This window comes from Strix uralensis, chromosome 1 (assembly GCF_047716275.1).
Source record: "Strix uralensis isolate ZFMK-TIS-50842 chromosome 1, bStrUra1, whole genome shotgun sequence".
Classification (NCBI taxonomy): domain Eukaryota; kingdom Metazoa; phylum Chordata; class Aves; order Strigiformes; family Strigidae; genus Strix; species Strix uralensis.
This window is the reverse complement of record NC_133972.1, coordinates 157,191,806-157,208,285: the sequence shown is the minus strand read 5'-3', so window position 1 is coordinate 157,208,285 and position 16,480 is coordinate 157,191,806. Positions and strand designations below refer to the sequence as shown.

The window sequence follows — 16,480 nt, the reverse complement described above, 5'->3', positions numbered from 1 at the left end:
TTATTTATTATTAAGACAATATTACCAAAATGGGAATATTATTTGTTATATATTTGGAAACAGGGAAAGAAAAGAAAAAAAAAATAAAAAGCCATTACCTTGTAAAGGACCTTGCTGCAGTCTCCAGCATGCATCTTTTCATGCAACTTTACAAGTTATGGCTTGCCTGTTTCTGTGAGCCTGCGGACAGCAAGAGAAATCCCCACTGAGGGACTACACAGCTGCACAAATTCACAAGAAATCTGTAACTCAGTGAACTTGTTTTTTCAGGACAGAACAATTTACTTGACTTAACCCTTCTTTTGACAATAGCATGCACACAGCCTATGTTTGACAATTACATGTTTAAAAAGACAAATACACAAGTATCACAATGCAGTCCCTGTGAGTTCAGAGGCAGCCAGGGAAATGCCCATGGAGGGCTACTGGGGAAGAGTGTTACCTTTCCTGTTCCAATGTATAACCCTTCTTCAGTCATCTGTTTCCTGTTCTGATGTGTGGTACCAGGCTTGGTGCTGGGATGCATTTGGTCAGTCCTTAGTGTAAGAGGGAAATAAGACTCAGAAAGGATCACTGAGAGTTATAGAGATATGGTAGAGATGGGCCCTGCTATCTGTAAGATAAGTACCAATGATTCCTATGGCTTTGGACAGCAAATGACCTGTTGGCTGTGACAGAGCCCTGGTTTGTCAAGGTGTTTGCTGCTGCTACTCTGAGAAGGTTATGGAATGTGTGACCTGGTAGCTGCTATTGATAACCCACAGCACCTATTGCTCCATCATCTCTCACAGTCCTGACAGCAGCAAGAGAAGCAAGCCAATCTGCTGTCTCAGCTCTAGACATTCCACATGGACCTTCTCTTCTTCCAGAAATTCATTCAAGAATTTCATCTGTTGTCTGGTCTTCTTGGAATATCTGCAACTGAAACTTAAACAGATGATTTAGCTATTTTCTTACCAAGCTTTTATTTCTTTTAGATTACTTAAGGATTATTTGAATCTGAAGCTAAGACCATGTATTACATTCTTTGAGCTATTGACTCTTGAACTACTCAGGAAGTTCTATGACAAGCCACATCAAAATGTATTCCATCTTCTGTTTCCAATTAGGAGAGATTCGAACTGTGGTCTACCCCAGTTCACTAATTTCTGTGGTTTGGGGTTTTTTGAGTTTTTTTGTTTTGGGCTTTTTGGTTGTTTGGTTGTTTTTTCCCATGTAAAATAAACTTGACCTATCTTACACCTCCTAACTTATTTACTGTTGCAGAATCTGAGAGGATTGAAACCCAAAGTTAAGTGCCTAAGATGATGTAGCTAAGACTTAGGTAAACAGAGAACTTTCCTAGACAACCTAGAAAACCTTGATTGTGAAAAAAGTTACTCTTTTTGTTGAAGGGGTGCATTGTCCAGATACAATTCAGATTTTGTGCTTTATTCTTAATATTTTCCCATTTTAATCTTCAAACAATAACTGACAAACTTAAATAGAGTCTATGAAGTCATACAAAGTCAACAAACTGAGTCCGTGGTTAGAATTTACTTAAGAATTTTAATGGCTCTGCTCATAAATCTCTGTTAAATCTACAGCAGAAACAGAAGTTAAAAATAGACAAAAAATTCTCATCAGTGCTATGCTGGTAGAAGACTCAATAAAAACAATGTAGCTATTTTATTCTTTCTTTTTCAGGAAAAATTTTATAGAAGGTTGGATTTGAGATAGAAAATACCAGGCTGACCTGGTTGTCGAACACCATTAGAGGTGCAGGGAGACTGCAGTGTCCCTATGGCTAAAGGTATTACATGGAGTCTGGGACAGCTTGAATTTTGAAGGTGCAGTCTGTCAGGATTGGTTCAGGCTGATACAAGTTTGAAAGATCAACACTTATAGAAAGCTTTATTTAAAGTGATAGTAGTTTAGAAGAACATGTTGGTTTAAGTTAATTTTTTTTGACATTCTGTGTGTTATGAAGAGCTTGAAATTTGGAAGGCTTAGAGCTTCCACCCTGATTTTGTGCTCTGTGGAGGCAAAAAGAAGAAAAAAAAATGTTTGGTTTTTTTCCCCCTAATTCTAAAATAAACAAATAAAATTCCCCTTTGTTTTCTCTCCAGAAAACATGCATAAATTAATCTCAAAGAATAAGTAATGTTGTCTCAGGGTTGGGGTTCAGACTTTTTACTGATATCAGTCTTGGCATTCAATAGAAAACTAAATTTAGAAATCACTGTTAACAGCAAGAAATCCTGAGATATTTATTATATTGATCTCGGCATCAGTGGAGTCTACTAGTGCCTTGTCGCACTTTTAATACCATGTTTCAAAGTATCTGTCCTGCATGAAAATGGAGCTGCCATCTTAGGACATTACAGTCACATATCAAATTGCCTGGGCTTATGAACTATCAGAAACCTTTGGACTCTGGCAGTAACTTACTATTTTTGAAGCAGGAATGATCAATTTACAATAAGTTAATGATCTGATTTATTGTTTAAATGTATTTTGGTGACTTATTAAAAAGGTGTATTGAGATGCTTTTATACCCCATATCAAGGATGTTTGTAGTCAGATCTGTGTTTAAGCTTTCTGGATATGACTGAATGCTGGTTTAATGGTTTCTGCAGCTCTGTAGGAACATTTCTACAGTCATGTACTGCTAGTCAAGTAATGATTTAAGATACTCCCTCTTCTCGTCTTAACTGCTCAGAACATATGAGCTTGTTCATACGAGTGTCTTAGGACAAATCCAAATGGAAGGTGGGGAATTTATTACATGGCTTTGCTTCTATGAAACTCCAAAACAAGATTCTGCCCCACTTCCTTCGAGTCACATATCAGGAATGGGGTAAAATAAGTAGCTCTCCAGAGCTATTACTTGTTCCTGTGCATCAACACATGTTTTCTGGAGAACTAACTGATGGTCTCATATTCAAAGTCTACATTAGAGAATATGTTGTATGGATATCTGAGGTATGTCTCACTTCTGGGTCCTTTGGCTATTTCTGTATTAGCAAGTAACATAGACTAAGAGGAGCTGATCTACAGATTGAAACAGCTGGTACCAAAACACTGCCGGCAACACTCTCCATATTCAGAGATATTCTTAGTTCAGAGTTGTTCTAGTGTAGTTCAGAGGTTTAGTTTCATCCAAAAGGAATCAATTCATGTGGTCCAAAACTGTGCTCCATAGTAAACAAAAACACAATCTGGAGTTTTACTTCACAAACACACTCAGTTCTGAAGTGTGAAGTGCTAATATTGAAACACTTCCTATCACTCTGACCATGTAGAAAGACATACAAGCTCTGTGTGTCTAATCTGTATACTAATTTCTCACCTACTGAACAGTTTGAGCACTGAGTCTCATTCATCCCCATTTTGTAGTTGGAGTTCATAGGTAGGAACAATCTCTCTGAATTCTTAATCTACCACAGATCTTTTGACTAATTGCAGTGTAATTATTCCAAACTAGAACTGCCCAGAGAAAGATAAAACAGGTTTCTGAATTTCTCTATCTTCATTAGGAAAAAAAAAAAGCTCTCAGGTGAGCACACACAGGCTTATGCTACACACATAGTCTTTCCTGCACCTGTCATGCTGCATGGACTATGCAACGGACACTTTTTTGAATTTTTTTTTTCCCATCTAGCAAAAAAACTAAAAAGCAATTTAATTGATTACAGTTACAAATCATATCTCATTAGTTATTCAAGATAATGAGACTGTAAGAGAAGTCTTTTCTTAACTCTGAGTTTACAATCTTTGTAATAGAATAAAACCTGATGTATTCTTGTCTTACTTTATCGATCAATTTTAATAAGTCAATTTTAATAAAAGAAGAACTTTAGAGCCTATACATGAATTTATGGGGAATTGTGATAGCCTGCTCCATTTATTTTGCAGAAGGCTCTCAAGTCTCCATTGCAGGTATGACAGCAAAGTTATAAAGGACTTTATAATTCCTGAGATTTTTGTTTACTGCACAAGTTTTCATGGGGAATGATGAAGGTAGTGATTGAGGTGCCTGAATATATAATAGGAAAAAAAAAAATCAGTTTTTGTACTGGAATATATACTTCATAAGTAAAACAGTATAGATACTTCAAAAGAAGAAAAAAGAAGTCTTGAAGGTAGATAATGAAAAGAAATATTCAAAAATAAACAGAATAAAGTGGCAAACAAACTTGAGAATGCAGTACAGAATACACCCTATCAAGACAATTATAATAGAGATCCTTTCTGAAATCAATCAAACACACATTTTTTAACAGTAGTAACGATGGGCTAGAGTCAGGCACATCAAACAAAAACTAGTGAGTAAAGCAGACATTACAGAAAGCTGTGATTAAGAAACTCCATTTGAATATATAGTTAATATATTTTAGCTCTCAAGAAATGGATTGGTTCTATAATTATATACAGTGCTGAGTTTTTCCTTCTCTGGTTTCCTTCTAATATCATTATTTTTTAACCTCACCCCAAAAAAAGATATTTCTGTGTTTGAGGATTCTTATTCTGACAATCTAATTTAGCAAAAAAAAAAAAAAAAAAAAAAATCCATCTCCTTTTAGAGGCAAATACATGACATCGAGGGATTCGAAATTTATTGTAACAAATTTATCCTTAAAATAGAGGTTATATGTGTAATAGAAATTATTCATACAGGATTTTTCTCTCAATGGAAAAAGATTGATGTATCAGGTCAATGTTTCCTTCTGTTCCATCACATGAGAATGTGAAGTGTCGAAGACAGAAGTAGATGTTTCTCCCTTGTGATGTTGACTGTACAGGGAATCTGGGAAACAAGCCTATTAATATGACACCTAAATTTCACATGCCCAAAATTAAGTTAAATTAATCTCATTCCTAATTAAGCAAGTTGAATTTAGAGACATGCTTACAAAGAAACATACGTGGTTTTCAGAAATACTGTAAAGGAATAATTAATTACACTTTAACCTCAGTGTAAGTGCAGGACTGTGTTTGGATATCTTCTCCTAGTGTGCTCCTTTTAAAATCAATTAGAAGGAAAAAATGAAGATAAAAATGGTCTTTTTTTATTAATTCTATAATGCTCAGTTATTTCCTCCACAAAATATGGGAACAGGTAAGACAAATGAATAAATAAAATAAACCTCTACTACCATTTATATATATGACCCTCTACCACCATTTAAGATGACAGTCAAATTAAAATGACAGCTGAAATTTTGTATCTAAATCTGTTCTTTACTTTTGTTGAAATGCTCTGTATAGGTATGTGTATATTTTGAAATGGAGGTCAGAGACAGATACAAAACTGACTGGAGTGCTTGCTCTCAATAGCAACAAAATATTGGAGATTTTTATATAAGTATAAATTAAAAATTTAGAGCAAGACATGTCAAAAACTTATCTATGTTTGACTTGTCCAGTATGCATACCTATCGAAGGTTTTTACCTATTTTTACCCAATCACATTCCAAAGAATGTGGGACAAATTATGCTAAATATTCTAAGTTAGTGGCTTTGTAAATCTACAGGGTACTTGCACTAAGAAATCAGCACTGTTTTATTATTCTGATGATGATATTGAAGATAATGTCACACAACTGCTTGAATAAATAAATCACATATCATGTAGTAGCAATATTATGGAGGTTTTTTACTCTCTTTCTTAAAATGCCTCCCTAACTTAGCACTTTAACAGAGAACATAGAAACAAAATTTCCCATGGATTTTAGACAACTTAAACCAAAATTATTATTTATTTATGAGAAAGTAAAAATAAATATATCAATTCATGAATCTTAGTGCTGTTTATGGCAAGCTATGTTCTTTCCCTAAAACAGTTATAGAATAGTTTAGATTGGAAAGGACCTCTGAAGGCCTCTAGTCCAACTCCCTGCTCACAAACAAGTCAAACATACCAGGCTGCTTAGGGCTTTGAATATCTCCAACGCTGGAGATAACACAGCTCCTCTGGAAAAAATTTTCTGGTGTTTGACCACCCTTGTAGTGCACCAGTTTTTTCTTTTTACGCAGTTGTAGTTTTGCTTGTTGCAACTTCTGAATATTTTGTTTGTGTTTTTGCTGCACAATTCCAAGAGATTTTGTCCTCTCTATTCCTTCTGCAAAGCTGCTTTCTGGCAAATTGTTTCTTGGGATTGATTTGTCCCAGATGCAGGATTTTGCATTTCCTTTTTTGAACTTCATGAAGTTTCTTTCAGGTCTTTTCTCCAGCCTACTGAGATCTCCCTAAATAACATCGCTGCACAAGAGCTTATCAGCTGATCCTCCAGTGTCTGTAAACTTGCCAAGAGTTTTCTTGGTCCCACTGTCCTCATCTTTAATGAAGGTGGTGAACAATATTGAAGTCAACATCCACCCCTGAGGGACACTGCTGATAGTCAGCTGCCGCCTGGGTTTTGGATCATGGGCACTCTTTAAGCCTGGCATACCAGCCTGTTTTCCATCCATTTCATAGTCCACTTATCCAAACCATGTTTCACCAATTTGGCTACAGAGCCAAAAGAAAAAGAAGTAGGTTGAACAAACATGCAAGTATGCAAGAAGGCTACTGTACATGGCAAATAAGGAAAAGTTTATCAGTTTGGCATATGTAGCTCATATTATAAAGTTAATTTGCATAAGTATTACTAAGTGATTAAAAGAACCCCAAAGAGTTTGTATCAGGAATTCCAAATACATCTGGGTGGCCCTTTACCTTCTTTTTCAGCCATATACAATTCTTTTGCAGAATGATAGAATCTAGTAAGAACAAAATGATGTACAGCTAATAACAAATTTTATAGCAACAACTTTCTCTCTTGAGCACTTCAAGACTGATTACAAATTCTGTGTGTCAGCCCCCATTCTTCTAGAATTGATTTCAGCATGTTTTAAATAAGATGCAGGAGTGTTACTCTTGTTTATGGCAAGATTCGAGGCAGGTAGTATTTAAGTGGGCAGCACAGAGTTTATCTCCAATATGGACTGCTCTGACTGGCCAACACTAATCAAAAGATACAATGACGTGTTCTGTGTTCTTCAAAGGGAGGAATGCAGATTAATATATGACTATTTTTACTACTTGTTTCAATCTAGTTTACTTTAAGGATTTCTTTTTTACTTCTGACCTGTGTTAACATTATGAACCTTTTCATAATTTATGAAATTTCACTTCTCTGTGATCTAGCTCCAGTATCTTATTCTCTTACATGCAACATTTGCAAAATCTGCTAGTATAGTGCAGTGAAATTTAATAAATCCATATTTTAGTAATATTTTTTCTAAATTGTAAACCAGCAACTTATTTAAGATATAAACAGGAGTCCTGATCATTGTGTCTAAAGCAGAAACTCTAAACACTTTCATGATTATATTAAAAAAAACTATCTTTAATTTATTGTGCTGTAGTTTATGTTTTAAATAAATATGTATTTAATCTTTGAGGAATAAGGAGGAAAAATTTCCCTAACTTTCAGTCATAGCTGATTTCTTCTGGGGTTTTTTGTATTTGTTTCCCCTGTACTCAGGACTTCTTATGTGGAAAAATAACCCCATAAAAAGCCCCATAACTTTATAGAGCTAATTCTTTTTTATTAAGTATGTCTTGGAAAGCAAAATACATTTTTTTGTTTGTTTGTTTGTTTAGGGACATAATCCATTGAGACCAAGATTTCTTCTTCAAAAACATAGTAAATATATAAACCACGTGCATTTCAGATTAATACGTTGCTGTCTGCTGGTACTAGCTCCCCAGAAAGAGGGCATCTGAATTAATTCTTAGTACTGCCACTTTGTGTTTATGTTATACAGATTACTGAGCTCAGTGGGACTAGTTCCACAGGCAACTCTGACATCTGTTATCTATTTGTAATACATATAACACATTGCAGTTCTATAATGTAAGTAGGAAATAATGTTTACTTAAATAAACATTTATGTGCTTACTTTTCACATAATCTTACATATTTTGGTGCATAATATATTAAATAATATGTTGATCCTAATATGTTAAATCTGGGGAAAATTCTATAAATCTCTCTTACTTCTCTTGTAGTCATTGTGACTGAGTGTGTGGTCTTAGCAATAATTTGTACTTATCCATTATGTGTAGCTGTATATTCTCTCAGACTAAGTCCATGTGTATTTTTTTTGTGAAGGTGATTTCTTTAATATTATTTCAAAAGCCTAGCATGGTAGATATGTCATGTTAAAGGGTATAGATATGAATGATAAATTAAATTAACTTCCAAATTCTCTACTAAATGTTACACCATACATACTTTTAAGAATGACAGAATTGTGGAGAACTGAAGATGTGTACAAGCATGGCTTATTGGACAACCTGAGGTTCTTAATCTGTTCTTTCCTTTATTCATATTAAAATTCCTCTAAGTTAGAAGTGCTGAGTGTCCAGGGTACTAGGAAATCTCTTACTTCCCTTTTTACATATTATAATGCCCCATAAATTTAAAAAAAAAAAAAAAAAAAGTGAAAAATTAGACACTTTCAATAATTAAAGCAGGTGGCAAAAATTAATGGTATAAAACCAGCAGATTGTAGGATGATTTCTCAAAATTTTAGAAGTGAGTAGGAAAATTTTGGATTTGCAGAGCTTCCTAATCAGAAAAAAGTAATGGAGAAAAAATGGATTGCAATGCTGACTTCTTAAAAAATTATTTTATTTTTCCCTTTCTCTGCTAGGTTCTGTAGCTACTGCCTGCCGTGATCCTGGTGTTCCCATGAATGGAACTAGAAATGGGGATGGAAGAGAACCTGGAGACACTGTCATTTTTCAATGTGACCCTGGCTATGAACTGCAAGGAGATGAGAGAATAACCTGCATTCAGGTAGAAAATCGGTACTTCTGGCAGCCCAACCCACCAGTCTGTATAGGTATGCAGAAAAAAATCAAATAATGCTTTCCTAAATTTTGAAATTCTAGTATAATGAATCACACTGCTCTAGAAACTTTCTTTGAAGAACAAATGCATACAAGTACTGCACATCTGATAAATTATTCTGTATAAAGCTCCAACAGACATTACCAAAATCTTTCCTCTGTAGTTGTAATAGTTCTCATCCTTTTCCTCTCAAAGCCATATCATTTATAATTTGATGATCTGTGACAGAGAAAGCGAGAAAGTCAATGTCAATAACACTCAGCTTTGCCTTAAAACTTGAAAAAATGGTGATAAATGGGGAGGATATGGTTAAAGTTCATATGCCCGTGCATGTAAACTATCAGGCAAATTTCCTGGTGAATTTATAGATCAAGTAACATTATGCAAGGCCAAAAGTAGAGTGCAACAGAAAAGACTGAGAAGATGGTAGCCTAATTTCTCTGGCCAGTCTTCATTATTTTAGAAAGAACAAAATTTTCAAAAAATTACAATGTACCATTTATTTCTAGAAATACTGTCTTAGTCTCTAATGCTATTCTGATTAACATAGCTCATATTAAACGGATTTTGAAAGCATTTAACTCGGTTAACTGAATCCTGATGAAAACTAATAAGAAATTACAAAGGTCTCTAGTAGATAGTAGCCTTCCAGTAATCTTTTCTGAGGCAATCCTAATAATTATTGTTCTAGAAAATATCTGAATTGAATAAAATTTGTCTTGGGAGATATTTTACAAAGTTGAAGATTAATGGGGTTTTTTTACTGCTGTTAATGGTATAGTTTGAAATAAAATGTATTTTGACTGTCCAACTTTGTGTACTTTAACCCCCTGGAGAGTCTCTTTCATTATCAACTAGACATTGATAAGGATTAAATGAAAGAACCAGTCTCACTGTAAACAGAAATAGTAGCTGCTAATGTGTGTAAAGGAAAGAGTAAGTAGATAAGAAAGAAGCTACTAATATGCAAATATTCTATCAATGAACTTAACAGAGAACTAAAGTAAATCAAGACACATCAGGAAAGTATCATGAATGCAGACATTGCCAGAAAGTAGTCTGAAACAGGGACATGACAGTTTGAGTTAACAACTTTCTATCAACATATGTAAGTTCAGGGTGCCTCAGAAAATGTCATCAGACTGATACAGTTTAGGGGTCATTTCAGTGAAGCTTGGTTACAGTGAATACCCTTAATGTTCTCTTCAGTACTTTTCATATTTTCATTCTTGAGATACACAGATAGTGCAGCCTGAACCATTAAAGTACTGGAAGAGCATGAATTTACAGGATTATACTGAAGAACACTAGCTCAAGGTCATGAGCAGCCTTTACATTCCATACAACCTCACAGTTCCTCTTTTGCACAAACTTTTAGTTCAGCGAGATAGAAGGCTACAGTGACCTCTTTTACAGTTAAAGGAAGCATATTGCTTTGTAATAATTTAATATTATTTTGTTTCAGAATTGTAACAAAAGAAAATTAAATAAAAGATGTGACTGATTAGAAATAATGCCAATTTTACTATTGTGAAGACAGAGAAATTGCCATTATTATCCTTATTATAAAACTAAGTAAATGTTTTGTACTAAATCAAAATCCACTAGTCTGTTACCTTGTAGCTAATGCAACTTTCTCTAGCAACTGAAAAGCTCTGAGAAAATATCATGATGAAATTTGTATTTGGCGATTTGTTAAGTGAAGCAAAAAAATTGTGCTAGGTCTCAAAAAATTATTATATGCATTTGCTAGTACTACTGATTTAAAATATTTATGTGTTCCTAGAACAAGGTGGTGTTTCAGCTAACTGGTTTTACACAAAACAGTGATTTTGGAATTCATTACCAGTTATAGTAACAAAATATAATGGAAGATTCTAATTTTATTTTAGTTTTGAGGTAATTTAGCTATCCAGTGCTCCATTTTAATATAAGATAAATAAATAACATGTAGGAAGACTATACTCATATATATTGTAACTGCGGATATGTTAATCTACTTAAGTTTTCTACTTGCACTACTTGAATTCTTAAATGATTTGTGATTTATTTCTTGTGACATTAGAAATCACTGTGTATGTTTCCCACTCAGTTGATTTATATCTGTATGTATCATTTTGATCTGTACCTGGACTTTAGTAAAGCCTTTGACACAATTTCCCACTGTGTTCTCCTGGAGAGACTGGCTACTTGTGACTTGGATGGTGTTGTGGTTTGAACTCGCCTGGTAGCCAATCACCAACTGGCCAGTCATTTACTTCCCCTGCCCCTCCCCGGTGAAATAGGGGAGGGACAAAAAAAAGAAATTCGTAGGTTGAATAAAAAAAAAAATAGTAATAGTAATAATAGTAAGTCCAAATGAGTAATACACAATGCAGTTGTTCACCAACCAGCAACAGGTATGCAGCCCACCCCCAGCAGCGTTCCCAAACCCAACAAAGATCCCGCCATGCCGACCGGAAAACAGAAATGAGAGAGCACACATCTCCTTTATATACTTAGCATGATGTCACATGATAAGGAGTACTCCAATGACTGATCTAGGCCCGTCTCTCTTGCTGTGCTCCCTCTCAACCCAAGGAAAGTTAAGCCTATCCTGGCCAAAACCAGGACAGATGGGCATACTCTTTCCTTAATAAAAAAATGGCTCGATGGACAGGCCCAAAGATAGGTGGTGAATTAAGTTAAATCCAGTTGGCAGATGGTCACAAGTGATGTTTCTGAAGGCTCAGTATTGGGGCCAGTTTTGTTTAATATCTTTATCAATGATCTGGACAAGGGGATCGAGTGCACGCTCAGTAAATTTGCAGGCAACACCAAGTTGGGCAGGAGTGTTGATCTGCTTGAGGGTAGAAAGGGTCTATAAAGGGATCTGGACAGGCTGTATCGATGGGCTGAGGCCAATAATATGAGGTTCAACAAGGCTAAGTGCCGGATTCTGTGCTTGGGTCACAACAACCCCATGCAATGCTACAGGCTTGAGGAGGAATGGCTGGAAAGCTGTCTGGCAGAAAAAAAAAAAAGGGGGATGTTGCTCAACAGCTGGCTGCAGATGAACTGGCAGTGTGCCTAGCTGGCCAAGAAGGCCGATAGCATGCTGGCTTGTATCAGAAATAGTGTGGCCAGCAGGACTTGAGAAGTGGATCGTCCCCCTGTACTCAGCACTGGAGAGGTCACACCTCTAATACTGTGTTCAGTTTTGGGCCCCTCACTGCAAGAAAGACACTGAGGTGCTGAAGTGCATCCAGAGAAGGCCAACAAACTGGTGAAGGGTCTAAATCACAAGTCCTGTGAGAAGCACCTAAGGGAAATGGGGTTGTTTAGCCTGGACTCTACCTGAAAGGAGGTTGTAGCAAGGTGGGTGTCAGTCTCTCTCACAAGTAACAAGCTATAGGACAAGAAGAAACAGCCTCAAGTTGTACCGGGAGAGGTTTATAATGTATATTAGGAAAAATTCCTTTCACCGAAAGGGTTGTCAAATGTTGGAACGGGCTGCCTAGGGAAGTGGTGGAGTCACTATCCCTGGAGTTATTTAAAAGATGTGCAGATGTGGTGCTTAGGGACATGATCTAGTGGTGGACATGGTAGTCTTAGGTTAATGGTTGGACTCGATAATCTTAAGGCTCTTCTCCAACCTAAATAATTCTATGATTCTGTAAATGAATTAATAACCTTTGAGTTATTAATCTCTGTTACAGAAGACCTGAGCGATCAGCTCCTTTCCATGGTACTGCAGATGATCACTTTGTAGAATTCATCTTTGCAAAATTATAAGTCTTTCTAAAATCATATCTAGAATCTTTTGAATAAAATTTAAGAAGTTCTTTCAAAAAAATCTTTAGAAAACATGCTTATTTGTTTTTGTCCTATATGAAGTCTCAGTTAAAGAATGCTGAAGTAGAAAATTTCATGAGGGTAGTGATACTTTCATTCCTTTTATTAAGTGTTTACGTTTCTGGACCACAAGCACACAACATTTAACAACCTTAAAATCACATAGAAAAATGTGTTTATCTCTTCTGTATGTGCTTGGAAGATATTTTATTTATCTCTGAGTTTGAAAACTGCGATTACTAGAACGTTTTCATTGAATTTCACTTATATATCAGTCTTGATCTGAATTAATAATCAGTGCTGTCTGGTGAAAATGCAGCGAGTTTCATTATCAGTGGAAGTAGATCATATTTCATAACCTAAGAAGCTTCTTTTAGATTGCCTTTAACAAGAAGTAAAAAGTGGAAAGCTTATCCAGTCAAGATTTTTATGTCTGCAGCCAGAACATTTTTCAAGTTCATAGTATTTTCAGAAAAGACTTGACAGAATGTTATGCACGCAAATAAAAGGACACAGAGTTCAGAAACAAGTGCTTCACTTAGTAGTATTAGTATTTGTCTAAGGAGAAATGTGAATACATTTTTCGTTTCTATTGAAGCTTTGTAAATACTTCACTTGTTTCTTGTTTAACTTTTAGAGGACATTAAATGTCAGTGAACAGCTTGCTGGTACTTGCTTCTTTTTCTCTTACCTTCTTTCTTCAATTCCAATTTATTTTTATTCACAGCTCCCTGTGGAGGAAACTTGACTGGCTCATCAGGTTTTATACTTTCACCAAACTTCCCTCATCCTTATCCCCACAGCAGAGACTGTGACTGGACTATCACTGTTAATAATGATTATGTTATATCATTAGCATTTATCAGGTAAACTGCTATTTGCTCATAATTTTTGAAGTCATGTTTGTAGCTTTATTATTGGCAATTGTTCAGAGCCTTGTAGGGTAATATATGTATGCTTAATATAATTATCAAAATGATTAGTAATTGTTATTTTTGTTAGCAGTCACAACAAATACATTCGAGTATTCAATACACATAGAGGTGGAGCTTGGGAGCTCATAGCTCCTGTTCAGTTAAAAGCACTCTCAATTTACACTGACTAATATGGAAGTGGATGGTGCTCAATTTACCAAGATTCTCCTCCTGAGAAGGCAGCATGAAGTAACTCACTGAATTGTCCCCAAACCAGGAGGATGGTTTTTAATGATGAAGCCAACTGATTCATCATATTTTGTATGAGACACTCACCTGCTATTTAAGCAAGATTTCAAAAGTAATCTTTAGTTTTATTAGTCCATATTATTGCAGGATACTTCAGCAGGATACTTCCTGTTGTTCTGGTTATTAAATGGAATTTTAGTTTTAGTATTGAAATTTTAGTATTTTTCTTTATCACAATGCAAAATTAAATTGAGCTTAATGGAATCCACAGAGGGACTTTTTCTGCCTGCATTGTATGTAACCCAGAAAGTAAATTAATATACATATTATGTGTGGAAAATATGCATCCCAAGTGGGGCACATGATGATATCACAGAAAAGTTAAAAATTGTACTTGTAATGTCCCATCAAATTTAAATCCTTCTTATGCTGGATGTTCTGTAATACTGGCTTTATTGTTCTGATCAGTGATAATGTGGAAACTTGTTTAGTGATGTAGGTCATACAGTTGTCTATTCTCAGTGCTCAGTGATATAGTGTGTGTTTTGAAGAACTCCTGCCAAGCAAATTAATCACTCAATTATATTTACATAATTAGCAATTTAACCATTTTGTTGGAGAGTTCAGAATGCTGTTAAGTTGCTAAGCAACTTTATACTGTGCAGTAGCACTTTTTTTTTTTTTTTGTTTGATGAAATATCTAAGAATATTCTGCTCTTTATATTGTACATTTAAATATGAGATCCTCAATCTTACAATAAAAACAATGTTTTACATTGTGACTCAGTATAGTATATGAACAGTTTATAGATCCCAAATATTGGCAAGTTGGTCTTAAAATCTGAACAATTGCTACAATTCTTGACAGAAGCTGACAAGCTTAGCCTTGGTCAAAATATATTGCATACTTACTGAGGCTTGCCTCACTTACGACACACAATGTTCCAGACCGAGAAAAAAAAACCCTCCTGCATAAACCAGACTCTGGATACTCCACAGAGTATTGTTAAATATGCTTTTGAGTGGGACTTACTGTAGCTAACCCTTTTAAACTCAAAACAAACTATGGCACTTGAAAAATTGAAGATGTTGACATTTGACTTTCACATTTCTTTTGTAAGAAAATATTTTTTAAATAATCCAAAATTTAAAAAATATTTTCACTGAAGGAGCTGTATCAGGTCTTCAATGCCTACATTTATTTTATTCAGGAGCTAGTGTCAAGTAGAGGCAAAATGGTTGGATTTTCATTCTTTTACTAACAATCTTTTCAAAAATTTTTTTTTGTACAGGGACAGTCTTATAAATAAAGTCCTTAACTAAAATTAAAAATTAGTTAACTATAGTTACGTAATTAACTAAATTAATTAATTTTTAAAAATTAGCTAAAATAAAGTTCAAAATGAAAGATGATGTTTCAATACTACACCTTTTCAATTAAACTGATTATAAGGAAAATGCTTCTTGCTCTTAGGGTTACTGGAAGATCATCCCCTGGCTGTGTGAAAGTGTTCAGTCTGACTGGAAGTTGTGTACACTCTACTCTGCAGCTGACTGCATTATATCATAAAATATTTCTGCCAAGAGTTCCAGTAGATCTATGTTGTTTATTTCTCTAAAGCTTCAGAAATATTGTTTTGGGTTTTTTTCTATTTAAAAAATTTACTTATTTTTCTGACTAGCCGCAAAATATTATTTCTAAGTGGAGAACTGATAAATATAGCATTTCTGTTCATTTCTAATGAAACACCTCTACAAACCATTATTCTGACAGTGGAGATTTTTTTCCTCTTATGAACACAGTGATAGTAAACTTTTACTTAAGATAATAAGAGTGAAAGCAAAGCATATTCTAGCTAATATTTCTCTTTTTTGTTCTACAGTTTCAGTATAGAACCAAATTATGATTTTCTTTATATCTATGATGGGCCAGATGGTAATAGCCCACTGATTGGGAGCTTCCAAGATAGCAAGCTGCCAGAGAGGATAGAAAGCAGTTCAAATACCATGCATCTGGCTTTTCGGAGTGATGGATCTGTTAGTTTTACTGGATTCCATCTAGAGTACAAAGGTAAATAAAATTATTTTTCTTTTCTATTAAAAAAGTTCAGTGCATGAGTGTAAATTTTAATCTGTTTTAATTTCTCATAGTTTTCTGCCTGGTAATGTTTTGGTTTTGCCTAAGAGTATGGTAATGTGTATTATCTATGCATACAAAATATAATGTTATAAGTTTAAGGTAAAGCTTCTAGTATGATTTCATTTAGCTGATACATGATAATGTTAAATGCATTATTCAAAACAAAAAATAAATTCAGACAGCAGTTTACGGTTTCAAAAATAATGATGCAGTGACAAAACTTAACAGCATATATACATGGTTTTTTCAGAGTAAAATTTATTTTTGTTTTTTCTTTGCGTATTAGGGCATGTTGTCATATGTGTATTTAAGTTCCTGTAAGATGAAACAATGTGCTAGGATCTAGGAGGCCAATACTGAAAATGAAAAAATATTTCGGCTAGACCTTTGTATGATAGGCCATGGTAGAGCTGTCTACCTATCTCAGACAGATATGTCTGAGGTCATAACACAGTAAA

General features: G+C 34.7%; 1 protein-coding gene across 2 annotated transcripts in view; it reads left to right on the top strand.

Annotated features, from left to right (window-relative positions):
• The window catches only part of CSMD3 (CUB and Sushi multiple domains 3), a 759,152-nt gene that overhangs the window by 522,921 nt on the left and 219,751 nt on the right, over positions 1 to 16,480 (top strand). For both annotated transcript variants that reach the window (XM_074886756.1, XM_074886745.1), the window contains 3 exons: positions 8,686 to 8,877; positions 13,447 to 13,585; positions 15,766 to 15,953. In XM_074886756.1, coding sequence (XP_074742857.1) covers positions 8,686 to 8,877; positions 13,447 to 13,585; positions 15,766 to 15,953 — 519 coding nt within the window. The remainder of the gene's footprint in view (positions 1 to 8,685; positions 8,878 to 13,446; positions 13,586 to 15,765; positions 15,954 to 16,480) is intronic.